Source organism: Tyto alba, unplaced genomic scaffold (assembly GCF_018691265.1).
Source record: "Tyto alba isolate M040663 unplaced genomic scaffold, T.alba_DEE_v4.0 Super-Scaffold_8, whole genome shotgun sequence".
Lineage (NCBI taxonomy): Eukaryota > Metazoa > Chordata > Aves > Strigiformes > Tytonidae > Tyto > Tyto alba.
The window spans coordinates 23,744,099-23,762,372 of NW_024881329.1; the positions used below are offsets into that span (position 1 = coordinate 23,744,099).

The 18,274-nt window shown below is 60.1% G+C and overlaps 3 protein-coding genes across 5 annotated transcripts; all 3 read right to left on the minus strand.

Annotated features, from left to right (window-relative positions):
- Positions 1–1,782: 1,782 nt before the first annotated feature.
- On the minus strand, positions 1,783–6,656 carry LOC122152486 (cathepsin S-like). Of its 3 annotated transcripts, none has more exons than XM_042784677.1 (8): positions 6,516–6,656; positions 5,662–5,870; positions 5,343–5,465; positions 4,639–4,788; positions 4,341–4,565; positions 3,070–3,235; positions 2,771–2,873; positions 1,783–2,303 (listed from the first exon to the last, which is right to left on the minus strand). In XM_042784677.1, exons 2-8 carry the CDS (start codon positions 5,785–5,787, stop codon positions 2,204–2,206), a joined length of 993 nt encoding a protein of 330 aa, XP_042640611.1. In that variant the 5' UTR covers positions 5,788–5,870; positions 6,516–6,656; the 3' UTR covers positions 1,783–2,203. The 3 variants fall into 3 exon arrangements, with proteins under 3 accessions (XP_042640611.1, XP_042640610.1, XP_042640609.1); XM_042784676.1 differs by lacking the exon at positions 6,516–6,656 and adding an exon at positions 6,084–6,277 and having other exon boundaries at positions 5,343–5,462; XM_042784675.1 differs by lacking the exon at positions 6,516–6,656 and adding an exon at positions 6,084–6,277.
- A 383-nt stretch (positions 6,657–7,039) lies between these two features.
- LOC122152489 (cathepsin S-like) lies at positions 7,040–11,577 on the minus strand. The gene is made up of 7 exons (XM_042784689.1): positions 10,843–11,577; positions 10,524–10,646; positions 9,820–9,969; positions 9,523–9,746; positions 9,163–9,329; positions 8,841–8,943; positions 7,040–7,777 (listed from the first exon to the last, which is right to left on the minus strand). The coding sequence occupies exons 1-7, from the start codon at positions 10,966–10,968 to the stop codon at positions 7,678–7,680; spliced, it is 993 nt and encodes a 330-aa protein (XP_042640623.1). The 5' UTR covers positions 10,969–11,577; the 3' UTR covers positions 7,040–7,677.
- A 558-nt stretch (positions 11,578–12,135) lies between these two features.
- On the minus strand, positions 12,136–14,962 carry LOC116959555 (cathepsin K). Its single transcript, XM_042784680.1, has 8 exons — positions 14,935–14,962; positions 14,054–14,180; positions 13,793–13,915; positions 13,524–13,679; positions 13,233–13,451; positions 12,987–13,152; positions 12,778–12,883; positions 12,136–12,686 (listed from the first exon to the last, which is right to left on the minus strand). The coding sequence occupies exons 1-8, from the start codon at positions 14,940–14,942 to the stop codon at positions 12,587–12,589; spliced, it is 1,005 nt and encodes a 334-aa protein (XP_042640614.1). The 5' UTR covers positions 14,943–14,962; the 3' UTR covers positions 12,136–12,586.
- Between the last annotated feature and the right edge of the window lie 3,312 nt (positions 14,963–18,274).

Below are 18,274 nucleotides of genomic sequence, written 5' to 3' on the forward strand. Positions count from 1 at the left end.
AAGCTTTCAATCCTGGCCATGTTTGTGTGGGAGCCAGAGCTGGGGGTCCGTGTTGGTCCTGCCTCTGTTTTGGACTTGAGTTAAAAGTTCTAGAGGAGCTCAAAGACCAAATGAAGGGTCCCAGACAGAATAAAAGGCCCACAGAGTCCTCTGGGGCACAAGGAAAGCCAGAGGGTAATTTGTGAGGGAACTTAAAGGGTCTTAAGGCCCTTACAGAGACAAAAGAAAGCTTGGGGAGGAAATGAGGAAGGTGAGATGGGATCCTGAGCAGAAAACGTCAAGTTCTCATAGGTTGAGGGACCGAACAGAGGCATCCTAATTAGCACAGAGGACAAAAAGAGTGCTCTGGGATGCAAAGAAAGCCTGAGGAGGGAGGTGCCCAGCACCATCCAGTACCAACCCAACCCCCCCAGGACCCTTCTAGTGCCCCCAGGACATTCCCAGATCCCCGCAACCCTCCCAGAGTCCCTAATATATCACAAAGCCACGCAGGACTCTCCAACGTTCTCCAGCACCCTCATCAGAGCCCCCAACCCCTCCCAGAGCCCCTCACTATCCTCCAAGACCTCCCAGAGCCTCCCAGTGCACATCAGAGCCCCCTCTAAATATCCCCAATACGCTTCCAGATGCCCCCCCAGCGACCCACAACCCCCCAAGCCTCCAGAACACCCCAGAGCTCCCAAGGTCGTCCCAGCACCTCCCAGTAACCCCGCTGAGCACCCAAGTACACCCTAAAGCTCTTCAGGACCCCCAAGAGCCACTCAAGCCCCTCCCAGTGCCACCTGTACACCCCCAGTACCAGTGAGAACCCTTCCCACACCCCCAATACCCACCCAGAGCCCCCCAGTTTGTACGTTTGTGTTAAGTCAAAATATGTTTTTTTTTTTTTTTTTTACATCGTTGCATGAGGGTCTTGGCCCACCAGCTGGTTGATGTTTTTGCTGAGCTGGAGCTGGAGGTGCTCACTGGCCTACGGAGATCCCCTTGCTTGGAAAGGTGTTTTCCGTTGATAGGGTTTGAAGAGCGAGCAACGCTTTGGCAAAAGGGTTAAAAAAACCAAACAACCAAACAACAACAAAAAAAAAACAAAACAAAAAACAAACCAAAAAAACCCAAACCAACAATAACCGATTTGGTTAGCTGCAAAGGCCAAAAATATGTGATAATTGTGATGGGTGATGTGAGCATTCTCAAATGTCACCCGGCTGCTGGAGGCTCGTTCAATTCCCCCGGCTCCCCCGAGGTGGCAGTGGCACCCCAGGCCAGCGCAGCACCCAGCTGCATCTAAAAGTGGTTCTCAGCAGAAGTTTTGCCACTGAAACCACCCGTTTTGTTCAAAGCCTGCAGCAAATACATACGTTTAAAGAAAAGGGGTTGATGGATTCGAGGTCTCGCCCGGAGGGTTTGACAGGAAAACCTGTTTTCTTCAGGGCTGGTTTTGCCGTCCCTGCTGGGAAGGAGCGCGGTGCCCGTGCTGCCGGGCTGCGGTGGCAGCTGGAGCGCCCGTGGCAGCAGCTACCTCTCGGTGTCGTCATCATCATCATGAGGATTTTACATCAGCATGAAGCCAAGGCTACCAGCAGCCTCCCCTCCCCACCCTCTCGGCAGCGGTGCAACCGTCCGTATCCTCCATCCCCGACTCCTAAACGCCGTTTTGGAGGAAAACACCAATTGCGGCGAGGTTGCGTGGAAGGGCCGTAGGTGGTGAGCAGTGCCAGGTGGGGAAGTACCAGCCGGAATTCCCTCTGCCACCCGCTCCTGCCTCCGGAGACCAAAGATGGATTTTTGGACAGCGAAACTGATCGTTTATTTTTTTCAAAGAATACCTCCAATTTCATCAACGTTGCACAGAGATAAAATCATACCCGTGTCATCGCAGGAGCGGTTAACGTTAAACTGGAAAGAGGAAAACACGATCTCTGTTATAACTGTAGGCGATCTCCGTTATAGCTGCAGGTACTGCAATTTTACTCTGAAAAAACCCAAATTTTCCCTCCAACAGAAGTCACTAGGTGCCTCTAAATCACACTCCAAAATCCTCCCACACAAGGGACTCCCTCCCAGCCTGCAGCACAGGTGGATCTAACAGAAGGACGTTGCCCATAGAGCCAGAAAAGGATTCTTGAAGTCAGTCGGTGCGTGCGAGCGTAGCGCCAGTGGTTGCCTGAAGCCTCGGGGCTCCTCTCTCAAGCGCAGGGTCCGTCTATATTAGCGGGTAAGAGGCGTAACTGGCGATCCCACAGTGGTTTGCGTTGTTTCTCGACATGAGGATATAGCCCTTGTCACCAAAACTCACGCCCCAGCTTTTGGGACGGGGAACAAACAAACAGAGAAGAGAGAAAATAAATTCCTTTTTTCCGTAAGGGAAGCGGCGGCTTTATCAACATCGCAGCATTGATGTGTTTTCGTTGACTGCTTCATGGGATTTCTAATCCCCTATTAAGTTATGACAACACTCTTGAACATAAAGGGAACTCAAGGTTAAATCTTAAATGCATTTCAAATTCCTTCGCGCTGCAAGGATGACATAAAGGTGCTTTGTCGTGGCCAAGCATGAATCCTTAGGGAATCGTTTAAGGACCAACACCGACCTCCAACTCTAGAACAACCCCCGCTGCACAAGCACCCAGCAGACCTCCCTCTCATCTGTACAATGCCGGGGCGTTATAAAATTGTGAGGATGCCGGTTTGAGAGCAGGAGGGCTCCTAGGAGAAGCCTGTCCCCATCAAGAGTGAGCATGAGCTCGGTGGCACGCGGCTGGGCCTTTACCTGTTTTTCACGAGCCAATAATCCTTATCATTTAGGGTGCCATAGCCGACCACGAGCACTGCGTGATTCACCTCCTGGGTGCACCGGGGGTCATCGTACACACCTGGAAAAAAAGGAGTTTGGAAGCATGTCATCAGCCCACACGACCTCGTCATCTTCGAGTCAAAGTCAACCTCCAGCATAGTCACTTCCTCCAGGAATTAAGCCCCAACTTGACCAGTTCCGACAAATTTCAGAAGCTTTACATGCAGAAAGACACAGAAGACTGTGAAGAAGATCTCCGGGGTAAAAGGACATACCTGACCTGTACAAGAAGAAGGTGGGCTGGGTGGCATCAATGGCAACAGAGACCGGTCCGATGTTGGCTACAGCATCTTTCATGGCTTCTTCGTTGGCATACGGGAGCTCAACGTACTTGGAGCAAGTGGCGGCTCGCGTGGAAGCGTTGTACTGACACGTCCCATTCTGGTAGGAACAAGGGGGAGTCGAGGAGAGGAGCGTGAGGAACCCACCGGGAACATCTCCAGACTCTCAGGTGGGGGTTTGCTATCAGCCCTTTTTTACCCTGCGCTACCCCATTCTTCACTTTTCTTTGAGCACCGTTTCTCTGTACCAGCTTACAGATAAGATGGCTGGGAGGACCCGAGGAGACCATCTTGTCCATCTCACTTCCCCACAAGAAGAGCAGCCAAACCACCGCAACAGAATTCTCTGCCTTTTTTCTAGAAACCTCTGACGACAATACTTCTACCACTTCCCTAAAGAAACTGTCCTTGCTTCCTCATCCTTCCCATCAGGAGGCTCCTCCTCATGTTTGGCATAAAATTTTTCTATTGTAAATTAAGCCCATGGCTTCTCGGTCTCCCTTCGGACACAGAGAGCAGCCTGTTTGGTCTCTGTAGCTGCCTTACACACGTTTGAAGACTTGTATTCCACTTTTCTTTCTTGGACTGAGCTGCTGTTACTTTGACCTGTTTCCATGGGCCATGTTTTCAGGGCACCAGGTCATTTCAGGGCATCTCTTCTCTCTGGCCACCGAGACTGCCAGCACTGGGATCTTTATTTTCTTATGGCTTTTTCCTTATGACCTTGCAGCAGTCATCCAGCGTTTGTTAGAGGCAACCTTTAAAAAAACAATTGTATGAACCTTGTTCACCAGAAACCTCTGCCCACTGGAATGGTAGAAATACCAATATTCCATTTTTCAACTACATTGGATGGGATAATACAGAGAGCTGAGAACAGGACCCAGGACTCCTGTCCCATTTTTCCCTTCCGTGTAGTACATTGCCTCATAATTTATGTAGGACAGAAAGAAACATGTAGAAATTCTGGCTCCCAGTCCAGTCATTCACCTAAGAGAAAAAAACAAAAGTCTAAAGGTCCCTTTCCCTGGGTTTGACTGCAAAGGCTGAGGAGATGACAGGAGGCTGGTAGAAAACGAGACAGAGAGAAATGAGCGGGCAGGGAGGAGAAAGGCGTCTGCGCAGGAGAGCAGGAGGAACGGCCGTGCTGCCTCCGCGCTCGTGTTTTTCTGCAGCTGCACGTGCTGCCCGGCTCTGCTGCCTACCTGAGCCGTGTAGGGGTAGGAATCATCCGAGTCGATCCCTTCGTTGTCGATGATGTACTGGAAAGCACTGGTCATGAACCCTCCACTGCAGCCTTTGTTCCCGTACATCATGGAGCAGTCGACGAGGTTCTGGGTGCTCAGGGACACCAACTTCCCCGTCTTCAGCTTCACCTGGGCCTCGAGGGCTCCCACGGCGCTGAACGCCCAGCACGACCCACAAGCACCCTGCAAAAGCCCCGGAGCTGCTCAGACCCAGCGCGGGACCGAGGCACGGAGAGGCCCAGGGAGAGCTCCAAACCTGGTTCTTCACGTCGGTGACGCAGCCCCTCTCCCTCCAGTCCATCGTGTCCGGGACGTCGCTGCCAGGCGGCGGTCGGGACGCGGAGCTCCGCTTTGGCCGAGGGACAACGTTCAGCCCAGTCAGCAAAGCCACCACTTCTTCGCTGCTCTGGTGGGAAAAGCAAAGCCCTGCTCGGGGTGGCCCGGTCTCTGGTGAGTCCGACACCGGGTGTACTGGAAGTGGAAGGGGATTTCCCTGGGACAGCAGGAGGAAGGCCTGTGGAGTCCTCGGCTTTTTAATTGTCACGGTCACTTTCCAGCCGTTCATCGGGAAGGGCGAGGAAAAGAAAACACAAAGCAGAACTCCAGCCCCCCCAGATCCCTAGAAGCTGACACAGCTGATCGAGCGACTCTGCAACCTTGGGGCCCGGGAGAGGGAGGGTTTGCAGATCTGTATAATGCCCGGGACCAGCTCTGCGCACCCCAAAGGCCGCGCTAAGGAGTTATTTCCTCGCGCCAGATTGCCTCACGCCAGCGGGTTGAGCACAGGAGCGTCTGAGCGCTTCGTCCCCGGCTGCTGGAGTCCGGCAGGAGAGGACGGGCTGAGAAGGGCGGTTGGGAGCTTTCCCAGCCCTGACCCACTCCCTGTGCCTCGGCACGTTAACCTGGCAGGGAATTAGCGATGAAGGGACCCCCCTGCTCGGCGGCGTGGCCGGCACCCACCATGTCTCCCAGGTGGTTCATGCCCAGCTCGTAGGAGTGCAGCCCCAGCGAGTGCTCCAGGTTGTGCAGCGTCACCAGTCGCAGGTTCCTCTCCCACGTCGCGCGCCGGGCCCCTTCCTCCTGCTGAAATCGAACGCGGGCTCGTGGGGCGGAACAGCAGCCCCCGCGGGCGTCCCACCCCCCTCTGCCCCCGCAAAGCTTGCGGGGAGCCCCCCGACAACCCCTCCCTGGGGACCAGCAGCGCTCCGGGGCGCTGCCGGACCTTCTCCCCCGAGCAGCACCCACCACCTCCCGCCGCCCCCCCCCGGGACCCCCCCACCTCGTGGCGGTACTCCTTGCCGTAGGTTTTCTTCCAGAGCTGCCAGTGCCAGTCCAGCGCGGGGTCGGGGGGTCCCAGGGCCCCCGCCAGCGTGGCCAGCAAGGCGATGGAAGCCAGCAGCTTCATCCCGCTCAGCTGGGGCCGGCGAGTCGGAGCGACGCGGCGCGCGCTGGGAGCAGAGGGCTCAGAGCCGGAGCCGTGCTTGACCCCTTAGTGACAAATCCGGTTTGGTAAGGGAGGCACAACGGTGATGACATCCCTGACCTGGACTCCCTGGCATGCCCTCCGCTGGGTTTCTACACCGGGTGATGCCAACAGCTCCTGTCCTGCCCGCCCAGACGAGCACCCCGCAAAGCGGCACGGCCTCGCCCGCTGCGCACCCCCGACCCCCGACGCGAAATCCCACCCGGGGACTCAGAGACCTGCCCTCGGCGGGGGGAAGTCTGCTGGCGCCCACCCGCCGGCCGTGCGGACACCGACGCGCAGGGACACATCCAGACAGGCGCCGCGTCTCAGCTCCACCCTGCCCGAGAAACCCTCCCCGAAGGAGGTTTCACACATCGCCCGGTCAAGCGGCTGTTTTGAAAAACCTGTGTTTCCCAGCACCTTAAAAAACAAAAACAAAACCAAACCAAACACCCCCTCCGCCCCAAAATCCCATTTTTATCCAACCAATGTCCACCAGTTCCTTAGGATGGGCTGCTACGTGCAATTCAACTACCCAGAGAGGGCTTGGAGGAGATTAGAGATAAGATGGAGTCAGAGTCTGCATAAAAGTATTGTTCCTTCAGTTTTACTTCCTCAAAGCCCAGTCCTCGCAGAGGCGTGTTAAAACACCCAAGTACCCAACGTACCTGAAAAGGCCCCTTCGGGTGGTGGGTACCGGCGGGGGGGGGCGGTGCTGGGGACAAATCCAGCGCGTCCCCGGCGTCGGGACACCCAGGACCCCTGGCACACGGCAGCTGCAGCTCGACCGACTAATCACGAGTCAGGAAATGAGGAAATACTCTGATTTCATTTTCACTTATCTGGGAACTGGGCTTGCCGTGCTGGTCACGGGGTTATTGGAAGCAGGACCCTCAATAACCTCAGAATATGATTGCAGGTGAGAAAACGCCCTTTTTCTAGCAGCCCAATAAATTAATGGCAAGGCTCTCACGGTGGTTTTATGGGGGTTACGGGCCCAGCGGGCGCGAGCAGGGGTCACGCTCCTCTGACAGGGTTCTTGCATTGTTGTGACTTGGTGCTGAGCTGAGACAGGAGGAGGTCAAGCACAGAGCCTTGCTACTGGTTTGAACTGGGTATACCTGAGCTCCCATCCCACCACTACAGCGCCAACCAGACCAAACCCAGCTCTTAGAAAGAAAGGAAAAAAAAAAAAAAAAAATCACATTTATTCCCTTTTTGGTGGGGAGGCACAGATCGGAAGACGAGGTTTAAATATGGGCATGGGGTGGAGCTGAGCTGGCCAAGCACGGACAGCAGGAGGCATGTGGAGCACCCAGCCCATTGCCGACAGCCAAGCCTCCAGCTGCCTGGAAATCACCCGCCAGCCTCTTCTCGGGGCATCCTCTGGGTCCCCACGAAGGACAGCCAGGCAGGAGGGTGCGTTTCTCGCCCCGGCAAAGCCCCGCGGGACAGAAAATGGCTGCAAGAAACCGTCTGCTGAGAGAAGAGGAGGAAGCAAAGCGGCGTCCCAAGAGCTTTGAAAACGCGGCTGAGTCATTTTCTAAAAAGCTGCCGGAGATTGCAAGAGTCAGCAATGACAACAGAGCGCCTTCCACCTAAATAACTGAAATAATTCCCAACAGATGATCCCTTATTAGTGGAGAAGTGCCGGGGGGAGGGTGAACGAGATGGTCACACTGGATGAGACGCTCCTCATTTCTGCTGCTTCCCTCTCAAACTGCAAACGGGCTGCTCGAGGAGGGGAGGTCGGAGCCGAGCCAGGCACGCTGGGGATCAGCAGGGTGCGCGGTGGCATCTCCAGAGCCTGTCCCAAAGCAGGGAACCCCTCTAGATCCGGGGGGAGGCTCCGTGGCTGGCAATCCCGCAGCGGTTTCCACGGTTCCTCGCCATCCGGATGTAGCCCCGGTCACCAAAATGCACACCCCAGCTTTTGGAAGGAGAAAGAAGCAAAAATTAGACAACAGGGGGTAGCTGCCTCCTTCTGCACCACCCCTCACTCCCGCTTGTTGCTCTCCCCACCCCTTTTTATTTTTTTTTTTTTTTTTCCAACGCATGCTTCCTCCGCAGCAGCCGCAGGAATAGTCAAATGTGCATCTTCTGGCCAAAAAGGCTGAGCCTCCTGACTGCTTCCCTGCCAGATTTTGCGGCCACTAACTCCGGGGGGCAGAGGAAAATCGCTTATTTTCTGTGTGCTGGAGTGAGTCAGAACCACCAGGGAAACAGCAGATAAAGGTGAACGAATCGGTTTTGAATATTAAAAATACTTTTTTTTCTTTTTTTAAGATCCTACCAAGGCCAGAGATGAGAGACAGAGGAGGAAACCGGCGGGTTTTAGCCCAGCTCTGATCTCTGATACGAGGATAAAGGAGCTTTGTTGACAGAACTGCCCACAGTTGAGTTTTTTTTGTTGTTGTTTTTAAAAAAGATAATGGTTCTCAGTTGCTGAACGCAGCTTCGCTGACACTGCAGGGATTTTTTTCCAGAGCCGTGTCTGAGCACGACCGTTCCGTTTCAACACCACGTTTCTTCTTGTTCTGCGTCTGAGGCAGTGAAAAGCATGTTCACAAATGCGTTTCAGTGCAAGGGGAAGCCCGGCTGCAAGGACCCTTGAGGCTGTGCCTCCAAACTGGCCGAAGGAGGGGGCTCGCCAGCGCGTCCCCAGGTCAAACCAGCTCGGTTTCTCTCTCCAAGAAGCACCAGCCCTTTGCGCTGACTCAGCACCCAGGAAGGCTGGAAACCTCGGAGTTTCCCGCGGAGCAGAAATCCCGTGTTCTGAGCCAGCACCGAGGAGCCAGGCAGGAGCGTTTCGGGTGACGTACGGCGGTTGGGGTTTGCAGGGCTTAGTCGAGGGCCCGTTGCACCACGGCTGCGGTGGAGCCGGGCCAAGAACGTAACTCCAGAAAGCTGACGGGCTCTGCAAAAGCGCATCGCTGGCGTCTCTTTGTGCCCCTCGGAAAGGGAAAGCTGCTCAGCCTCTGGGTTTGCTGTACCTGTTTTTCACGAGCCAGAAGTCCTGCCCGTCGGAAGAGCCGTAGCCGATGACGAGCACGGCGTGATTCGCCACCTGAGAGCAGCTCGGGTCATAGGAGATACCTGGAAGGCATTTGGAAAGAGCCTTTGGACAACCCGCCCTAAGCCACCGCCCAAACGGGAACTAAATTCGCTCTTTGGGAGGTGTCACCGGCGCCCGCTGCCGGGAATAAGGGCAGCACAAGCCAAATACGAGTCAAAGCCGAAACAATTCCTGTTTAAGGAAGCCGGGTGGCGGGAAGGCAAGCACGGGCCTCTCTCGTGACCCCCTGGAAGCCCCACCGGCTTTGTACAAGAAGGAGGTGGGCTGGCGGGCGTCGACGCTGGCAGAGACGGGCCCCACGTCGGCGCCGGCGCCCTGCAGCGCGGCCTCATCGCCGTGCGGCAGCTCAACGCAGCCGGAACACGTGGCCGCCCGCGCCGCCGGGCTGCAGCGGCACGAGCCATCCCGGCCAGCGAGGGGAAGGGGGGGGAAGGAAACCTGTCAGGGCGCCCTGCTCGGCGCAGAACTGACGCTCGCGGCGCCGAAGACGGGCAACCGCGTGGCTTGCCAAAGCGGATTTCCTCCGGGAGCGACAGGACGATTAACGCCGCCGATTTGAGCGGAGCCAGCCTAAGCACTGCCCGGCTCTGCTGCCTACCTGAGCCGTGTAGGGGTAGGAATCATCCGAGTCGATCCCTTCGTTGTCGATGATGTACTGGAAAGCACTGGTCATGAACCCTCCACTGCAGCCTTTGTTCCCGTACATCATGGAGCAGTCGACGAGGTTCTGGGTGCTCAGGGACACCAACTTCCCCGTCTTCAGCTTCACCTGGGCCTCGAGGGCTCCCACGGCGCTGAACGCCCAGCACGACCCACAAGCACCCTGCAAAAGCCCCGGAGCTGCTCAGACCCAGCGCGGGACCGAGGCACGGAGAGGCCCAGGGAGAGCTCCAAACCTGGTTCTTCACGTCGGTGACGCAGCCCCTCTCCCTCCAGTCCATCGTGTCCGGGACGTCGCTGCCAGGCGGCGGTCGGGACGCGGAGCTCCGCTTTGGCCGAGGGACAACGTTCAGCCCAGTCAGCAAAGCCGCCACTTCTTCGCTGCTCTGGTGGGAAAAGCAAAGCCCTGCTCGGGGTGGCCCGGTCTCTGGTGAGTCCGACACCGGGTGTACTGGAAGTGGAAGGGGATTTCCCTGGGACAGCAGGAGGAAGGCCTGTGGAGGTCTCGGCTTCTTAATTGTCACGGTCACTCTCCAGCCGTTCATCGGGAAGGGCGAGGAAAAGAAAACACAAAGCAGAACTCCAGCCCCCCCAAATCCCTAGAAGCTGACACAGCTGATCGAGCGACTCTGCAACCTTGGGGCCCGGGAGAGGGAGGGTTTGCAAATCTGTATAATGCCCGGGACCAGCTCTGCGCACCCCAAAGGCCGCGCTAAGGAGTTATTTCCTCGCGCCAGATTGCCTCACGCCAGCGGGTTGAGCACAGGAGCGTCTGAGCGCTTCGTCCCCGGCTGCTGGAGTCCGGCAGGAGAGGACGGGCTGAGAAGGGCGGTTGGGAGCTTTCCCAGCCCTGACCCACTCCCTGTGCCTCGGCACGTTAACCTGGCAGGGAATTAGCGACGAAGGGACCCCCCTGCTCGGCGGCGTGGCCGGCACCCACCATGTCTCCCAGGTGGTTCATGCCCAGCTCGTAGGAGTGCAGCCCCAGCGAGTGCTCCAGGTTGTGCAGCGTCACCAGTCGCAGGTTCCTCTCCCACGTCGCGCGCCGGGCCCCTTCCTCCTGCTGAAATCGAACGCGGGCTCGTGGGGCGGAACAGCAGCCCCCGCGGCCGTCCCACCCCCCTCTGCCCCCGCAAAGCTTGCGGGGAGCCCCCCGACAACCCCTCCCTGGGGACCAGCAGCGCTCCGGGGCGCTGTCGGACCTTCTCCCCCGAGCAGCACCCACCACCTCCCGCCGCCCCCCCCCGGGACCCCCCCACCTCGTGGCGGTACTCCTTGCCGTAGGTTTTCTTCCAGAGCTGCCAGTGCCAGTCCAGCGCGGGGTCGGGGGGTCCCAGGGCCCCCGCCAGCGTGGCCAGCAAGGCGATGGAAGCCAGCAGCTTCATCCCGCTCAGCTGGGGCTGGGGAGGCAGTGCCGGACCCCAACCTGGGCGTTTTGCTTCCCCACCATTCCCAAACCCCCCCCCCCCAATCCCCTTTGAGCCTTTTTCCTTGGCCGGGAGCTCTCTCTGGCCGCACAACGATGCTCCACGGCCCCAGCGCAACCTTCACACGGGGCCGGACCCTTCCCACACACACACACCTGCAGTGCCACCCCCCCCCAAAAAAAAAACCCTCTTTGACGGAAACTTCACCCATCTCCACGTATTTCCTCCCAACTTTCCGTCTCCATCGCTGCGGCTGCTCTTGAGGAAAAGCAGCAGTCGAGGGGGACACACCGAGGGGGACACAGCAAGGGGGCAGAGATGGACTCTGTCCCCAAAGCGAGCGCAAAGGGACCGTTTCTCCACGTTCTCCAGCCAAAACTCACCCCAGGGAGATGTCTCACCTGCCCGCCCGGCCACGGTGCAGCTTCCCACGGAGGCCCGGGACGGCGCGGGGGCGCGAGGAGTTCCCTCCGCTCGCCGCAGCCGGGAGCCGGCGAATGAGGAAATTCTCCGATTTCACTTTCTTTTCACCGCGTTGTTTTTGAACAACCCCAGTGGTGCATCCTGGCAGGCCCTGATGAATTATCCAGCGGCCCTCATCCCCTCCCTCGCCCCCCAGGCCGTTTGCCACCCACGTCTCAGTGCGTGGGTGTGAGTGGGAAAAAGAAACTTCTTTTTAAGCATCTAAACTTTTCTCGCATTAATTTTTAAAGCAGATATCACCTTCCCTTCCTGTTAGTGCTCGCCCTGAGCTTTGCTGCAGTTAGTTTTCAATTTGTTTCATTAAAAGGGACACTTGGATTGGGGGTTTTGGGGAGACACGGGGTTTTGGCTGCAAAACACCCCCAACCCCAGCACCACCCTTCGCCCCAGAGCTGTAGCAGCCCGCACCAGCTGCTCATTTGTTGCTCCGCTTTCTTCCTCTTTAAACCCCCCGTATTTCTTCAGCCTGTTTCAGGGGTCCTGCAAAACCAGCTGGGATTTTGCAAAAAGACCCCAGCAGCATCTTTCCTCCCCGCTTCGCTCCAGCATCGCCTGTTTTGCCGTTGGCTCCTGCCCCCTCGGCAAAGGGAAGGACTTTCCCCCCGCGGGGCCAGCGCAGCACAGAGCGAACCAGCCCGAGCGTTTATTCCCAACGGGGTTTATTTTAAAAATGAAGTCGTATCATCCTCTGCAGCCCCCACTGGGACGCAGGGTGGGGGGAGACAGACCCGCGCTCCCCATGGGGACGTTCCACCTGTGCGGGATGTCCCGGTGCATCCGCGCTCCCGGGGGCAGAGGCTGGTGTGGGACTGGTTTGCACAAGCAACTCCGGACAGAACAGACCCCGCGGAGCCGCGGGAGGGCAGAACCCGGCACACGCGGTGCCGGCACGGCAAAGGAATCCCGGGAAAACGGTTGGGGGGGAGCTCATCGCTCATCGCACCGTTCATCTGCAGCCGGAGGGTCTCTCTCCCCGCCTCCCGGGGGAGATTTCTCACGGGCAACGTCAGCTTCGGAGATTGGGAGCGGAAAGCTTGAAGGGAGGGAAGCAGGGAGAGCGGCCGGGCGCGGCGCGGGAGCGTGCCAGGAGCGCTCACATCTTGGGGAAGCTGGCGAGGTTGGCGATGCCGCAGGCGTTGTTCATGTTGCGCGCCAGGAGGACGTAGCCCTTGTTGCCCCACTCCTCGCCCCAGCTGCGGGGGAGAAAAGGCCAAGCCTGAGCCACCGGCAGAGCCGCCGGCGAACGCCGACCTGGCGGAGAGCGGCCGCGCCGGCCCGCCGTACCTGTTCTTGATGATCCAGTGCTTGGTGCCCTTCTGCGTGCCGTAGCCCACCGCCAGCACCGCGTGGTTGATGTTTTCGGCGTTGCAGCTCTCGTCGTAGTACACGCCTGGGGGACGGGACGGAGGGTTACGCCTTGGATAAACCACCCGGCCGTGCCTCAGTTTCCCCGAGCTGCCCCGGGGCCAGCGGGGGTTCCCCCAGCCCCTCACCCCGGCTGTAGAACTGGAAGGAGGGCAGGCTGGCGTCAATGCCCACGGAGACGGGGCCGATCCTGGCCACGGCCCTCTTCAAAGCCTTCTCGTTCCCTTCGGGGATTTCCCGGTAGCCGCGGCACTTGGCCGCCTTCCCGGTGGGGCTGTACATGCAGCTCTCATCCTGCGCGGGACCGGCAAGGTCAAGGTGAGACGGGGACGGGAGAGCAAACGGAGGCCTCACCCCCCTGCCCAGCCCCGGACCTGGCCGATGTAGGGGTAGGCATCCTCGGAGTCGATGCCGCGGTTCTGCCGGACGTACTCGAAGGCGTTGGTCATGTAGCCGCCGCCGCAGCCGTCGTTGTTGGCCACGCAATCCACCAGGTTTTGGGGGCTGAGGGCGAGCAGCTTCCCCGTCTTCCGCTTCAGCTGCCCCTCCAGCGCGCCCACCGAGCTGAAAGCCCAGCATGAGCCACACTGGCCCTGTGGGGACAAGGAGGGGTGACGGCGGGGTGCCAGCCCGCGCCGGGCACCCCCCGGGAGCACCCCGCTTACCTGGTTCTTGACGGGGGTCACGTAGCCTTTCCTCCTCCAGTCCACGGCAGCCGGGGCTCGCTCAGACCAGTCGGGGACGTAGAGCGTCTCGTTGCGACGCGGGCGGCCACGGGGCACCTTCAAGCCCGTCATCATCCTCACCACCTCCTCGCTGGTCTGGGGAAGGAGCGCGGGGTGGACGGGTGCAGCCCTGGGGCTGCTGGGCAGAGCACCCAAGGGTGCTGAGTCTCTCTGGCACCCCGCTCGTGTCCCTCCCCGGTGACACTCACCATGTCACCCAGGTGGTTCATGGCCAGCTCGAAGGTGTGGACGCCCAGCGCGTGCTCCAGGTTGTGGGTGTTGATGTACTTGAGGTTCTTCTCCCAAATCACCCTCCGCGCCACCTCGTCCGCCTGCACCACGGGGCGAGACGGTGCTGGGTGAAGGGGTCCTGCGTCCCGTCCCCACCCCCCCTTGCCCTGGGGACACCACCGGGCTGGTCCCCAGCTCCCCCCCAGGGGCCGGTCCCCTCCCGGGGGGCTCTGCCGTACCTCCCCGTTGTACTGCTTGCGATGGGTTTTCTTCCACAGCTCCCACTGGGCGTCCAGCTCCCGCTCGGGGCGCAACTGGGCCACCACCGCGGGGACCAGCAGGGCCAGCACCGTGGGCCACCACATCCTGGGGACCCGGGACAGGGACTGAGCCTGGGAGGGCTGGAGGGGGGCAGGACCCTGTGCCCACGACCGCCTCCAGCTATAGGGGCCAGGACCCCCCGTCCATCCCGTTCCCAGACCCCACGCACCCCGTTATTGAGCCACGAGGGGCTGGGGGAGACCGGAACCCCATACCCACCCCATTTCCAGGCCACGGCAACCAGCAGCCCCTGCCCACCCCGGTTTCAGGCCAGGACCCCCCCCCCGTTCGCCCCATTTCGGGGCCGGGACCCCCCCGCCCGCAGCGCTGGCCGGGCGCAGGCATCACATGAGCTGGGACAGCTGGTTCCCATCACGGCCCCACCGGCGCCTTCCGGCAGCCTCCGGCCAGGGGGGAAACTGAGTTTTGGGGGCGCACAGAGCAAGGGGTGCAGGTGGGGGGGGGGAGCACCCACGCATCCTGCCCCCTCCCTCGCTTTACCCCTCGCCCCCAGCATCCGCTTCCTCACCAGACCCCTGGGGCAGAGCAGGAATGGGGCCGCCAGCCCCAGCCTGCAGCCCACAGCCCCGCTCGATGCTCCGTGCCTCAGTTTCCCCCTTCGCACCTCTAACACCAAGCTGACGCGCAGGGCCCTAGTTCCCCACCACCCCCACCCCCCTGCACACACATTCCCACTGGGGTCTATTTCCCCAGGGCTAAAAAACCACTCGACCGCCCCGTCCGCGACACCTCACCGGGTGCCCCGTCCCCCCGCGGGACCCCCCCCCGCCCCGCTTACCCCAGCATCGTGCTGTCGGCAGGAGGATGGGGCGGCCTGGGGGTGCGGAGGCCGCGGCCGCGGCTCTTTTATAGCGCTGGATTGAGGAAGTCGAGAGGCGGCTGGAAAATGTTGGCGGGCGCCCGGGTCTGCGGGGGGTTCGTAGGGGAGGGAAGGAGGCGGCGGGGAGGGGGGGGACGGGACACAGCAGCAGCCCCCCCCCCCGCCTTCACGTGGTGCTGGGGGGCAGAGCTGAGTCAGCCCTGGCCCAGGGGCTCTGGGTGCTGCCCTGGGGACCCCCCTCCTGTCCCCGGGGACACCCTGGGGACCTCGTCCTGCCCCTGAGGACGCCCTTCCACCCCCCCGCTCCACCCTGGGGAACCCCCTCCTGCCCCCGCACCCCACACTGGGGACATCCCCCTACCCCAGGGACCCCCTCCTGCCCCCCACTCTGGGGCCACCTCCCTTGTCCCAGAGCCACCCTCCCACCCTACGGCAAAGGGGCTGTTTGTGTCCCAGGAGACACCCCCCACCCCAGCCCTCCCGGCAAGGGCTGAGCACCCCCTTCCCTCGGGAGAGGCACGACCTGGCAGGATTAGACCCTCCCCAGCAACTCAGGGTCGTGGTGTGACAGCTGGAGCTGAGGACAGGACCACCCCAGTGTCCCCAACCCCAGCCTGCTGTGCAGTGCAGGATTCGGCCACCCCCCGTGCCCAGTTTTGGGGGGCAGAGGTAGAGGTTGGGGGCCCCCCGGCCCGTCCCTGACCCCAGGCAGCAGCACCGCGGGGCAGCGGGGCCAGACGGTGCTTTCTGTGGTGACTGGCACCTCGTCACGAGTCAGAAAACCTTGTTCACTGCCCGGGAAGGTCCCAGGGGCATTAGTCCCCTGTCCCAAGCGCTGGGGACATCATCATCATCATCATCATCCAGCCGTGGGTAAGAGGACGGAGCGTCCCAGGGAGCAAGGGGCAGAGTTAAGGGGACAGCAGCAGCACCGAGGCACGGATCCAGGCTGGAGCCACCTCCAAAATAAGCCCACGTCACCCCACCCCGGTGGGGTCCCTGGGGTGAGGGACCTGCACCCCTGGGGCGAGCTCCCCCCCCCCCCCCAGGAAAGGGGGTGGCTGAGTCAGGCCGGGGCTCCGCCGCGGACTCATCGCCCACGGGGCCCTGACTCGGCCGCGCGTGACCCAGGGGCGAGGCCACCGGCCCGGGGCCCCGCTCCTTGGCTGGGGGGGGTCTGGAGGAGAGGCTGAACTGGGAGCGCTGGGCTGCTCCCCCTCGCCAAGTGCAGGGCTGGGTGAGAGCGTGAGGGAGGGGTAACGCACTCCAGCCCCCACGTGCAACTAATGAAGAGGGGGGAAGGAGGGAGGGTTCAGCCCCAGCATCGCTGCGAGGCCACGGCCGAGGATTCAGGGCCCCGGTGGTGTGAGCACAGCCGGGGTAGAGGGGAGGCAGAAACGAGACAGAGCTTTGAAAAAGGGAAAATAGCTTGTTGTAAAATCTCTGCTACATATAATCATCTGTGATTCCTGCAACAAGAGGGAGCCCTGGGCCCGAAACAAGCCCGGAGGAGGAGGTTTGGCTCCTGCCCGCCCCAGGCGACTGTACGATAAAATAACCGCCCCCCCAGACAGTGAAAAATAACACAATTACCAGAAGGGGCTCTGGCCCACGTCCCGCTCCGCAAGGGCACCGCGCGCCAGCCTGGGGGGGTGGCAGATGCCTCACCAGTCCCCGTGCCAAAGCCCGGCCAACCCTGCCCCCGCGGCTCAGCTCCAGCTGGCTCTTCCTCCCCCCCCCAGCTTCAACTGCCCACGGCGGGACCCAAAATTTGGGGGGGGTGGTGGTACAGGAGTGTCACCCCCAAGGTGACAGGGAGGGGGGACACACAGACCTGGACGTCGTCGCTTTTTGTCCATGCGGCCCCAGGTCCTGGCGCGTTCCCCAGGGACTTGGATCGCGGCAGAAATGGGGATCTGTCTCCTCCTCCTCCTCCTCGGGCAGCCGAGCGCGGTGCTGGTCCTTCCCCGCGCCCGAGGAGGGACCCCGGGGACGGCGGCCACCGCGCTGCTTTACACAATCCACCTCCTCGAAGCCGGAGAAAGTTCCAGAGCGCGGCAGCGGGGGCTGCTGCGGAGGAAGAGGGGCCCGGCCTGGTCATTGCTGGTAGCACTTTCCCCGGGTGGGACGGGGGTGGATCACAGGACGTTTCCAGACTCCCTAACCGGGAGGTTCCCACCTTTCCATAGATAAATTTGGAAGTGGCGTTCAAAGTGAGAAAAACAAAACCAGCTTCAAATCTTAACTTTCCAACAAAAGCAGGAGAGGAAAAAATAAAAATAAAAATAAAAATAAAATGAAAGCTTTCTGCTCCGCTACCAAGAGGAACCGCGCGGGATCTCGGCGAGCGCTGAAAGCGGACAGCGGCACACCCGCCTGCGGGGTCACCCCCCAGGGACGGGATCTGCCCCGTGCAGCTCCAAAACCTCCCGAGGGTCTCCCCCCCCCCCCCCCCCGCAGCACCCAGACCCCCGGCCCTGCCCCGCGGCAGCTGCTCGCGGCCAGCCCCGCCAAGGCGCAGCGCGGCGGGCAGGAGAAACACCCGGATTTCATCGGGAAGAAAAGCAGGCTGCCAGGAGAGCTTCGCGTTCCTCCCCCGCCGCAGTCGGGCCAAGTTTCCTCCCAAGTAAACCCAGCGAGGAGCGAGTGTTCCTGTCGAAACCGAAGCACGGCTTGCCGCCACGGGGGGAATCAAACTGCTCTTCCAGTCCCTACACACCCTGAGGAGAGCAAGATTCACCGCAAGTTTTTTTCCACTGAAGAAGCCAGAAGATTCAGTCAAGGTTTAAAAAAAAGAAGAAATTATATATATATAGATAGATAGATAGATATAAAAAAAATTAATTCTGTTCCCTATCTTCCTCTGCTCTCCTCCATTTTGTGATTTGGCAACAGGGTCATCATATGGCATGAATTTTTCTTTAAGGAGACGGTGAGTGTCAAAGCAACTACTGCCATTCCGAGCAGGTGGTGGAGCCGCAGCTCACAGCCCCTGCCCACAGCCAGGGCCCGTGCGGGGCCCCCGCGCGAAGGCGAGGAGCTCGATCCAGGTGTGGCACCAACACACGGGCAGCACAGCGCGGATTTTTTGGTTTCCCCCCCCCCCATCATAAGCTGACAAAAAGCCTGTTGAAGCACTGGTTCATGGCAGCACAGAAACCATCAGCCACAAAGCTGATGCCTCGAACAAAGCTACGTAGATAATATTGTTACGGCTCGTAATTATCCCGCCGCTCGGACGGCTGACTGGGCCCCGAGGCGGTTCCTCGGTCTCAGCGGCCAGAGGCCCGTGTTCACG

Bases quoted from the DNA above. Each gene is read 5' to 3' on its own strand.
- LOC122152489 (XM_042784689.1), bottom strand. From the start codon at position 10,968: ATGAAGCTGCTGGCTTCCATCGCCTTGCTGGCCACGCTGGCGGGGGCC. The intron at 9,747-9,819 runs GTTTGGAGCTCT...GGGCTTTTGCAG, and splicing joins TCACCGACGTGAAGAACCAG to GGTGCTTGTGGGTCGTGCTG. The intron at 8,944-9,162 runs GTGGGGCTTCCA...AATGCCTTCCAG, and splicing joins CTCCTTCTTGTACAAAGCCG to GTATCTCCTATGACCCGAGC.
- LOC116959555 (XM_042784680.1), bottom strand. The intron at 13,680-13,792 runs GTGAGTGTCACC...CTCCTTCCCCAG, and splicing joins TGAACCACCTGGGTGACATG to ACCAGCGAGGAGGTGGTGAG. The intron at 13,153-13,232 runs GTCCGGGGCTGG...GGTCCCGCGCAG, and splicing joins CCTACCCCTACATCGGCCAG to GATGAGAGCTGCATGTACAG.
- LOC122152486 (XM_042784675.1), bottom strand. From the start codon at position 6,222: ATGTGTGAAACCTCCTTCGGGGAGGGTTTCTCGGGCAGGGTGGAGCTG. The intron at 4,789-5,342 runs GTGGGTGCCGGC...TTTTCCCACCAG, and splicing joins TGAACCACCTGGGAGACATG to AGCAGCGAAGAAGTGGTGGC. The intron at 3,236-4,340 runs GTAGGCAGCAGA...TGTTCCTACCAG, and splicing joins CCTACCCCTACACGGCTCAG to AATGGGACGTGTCAGTACAA.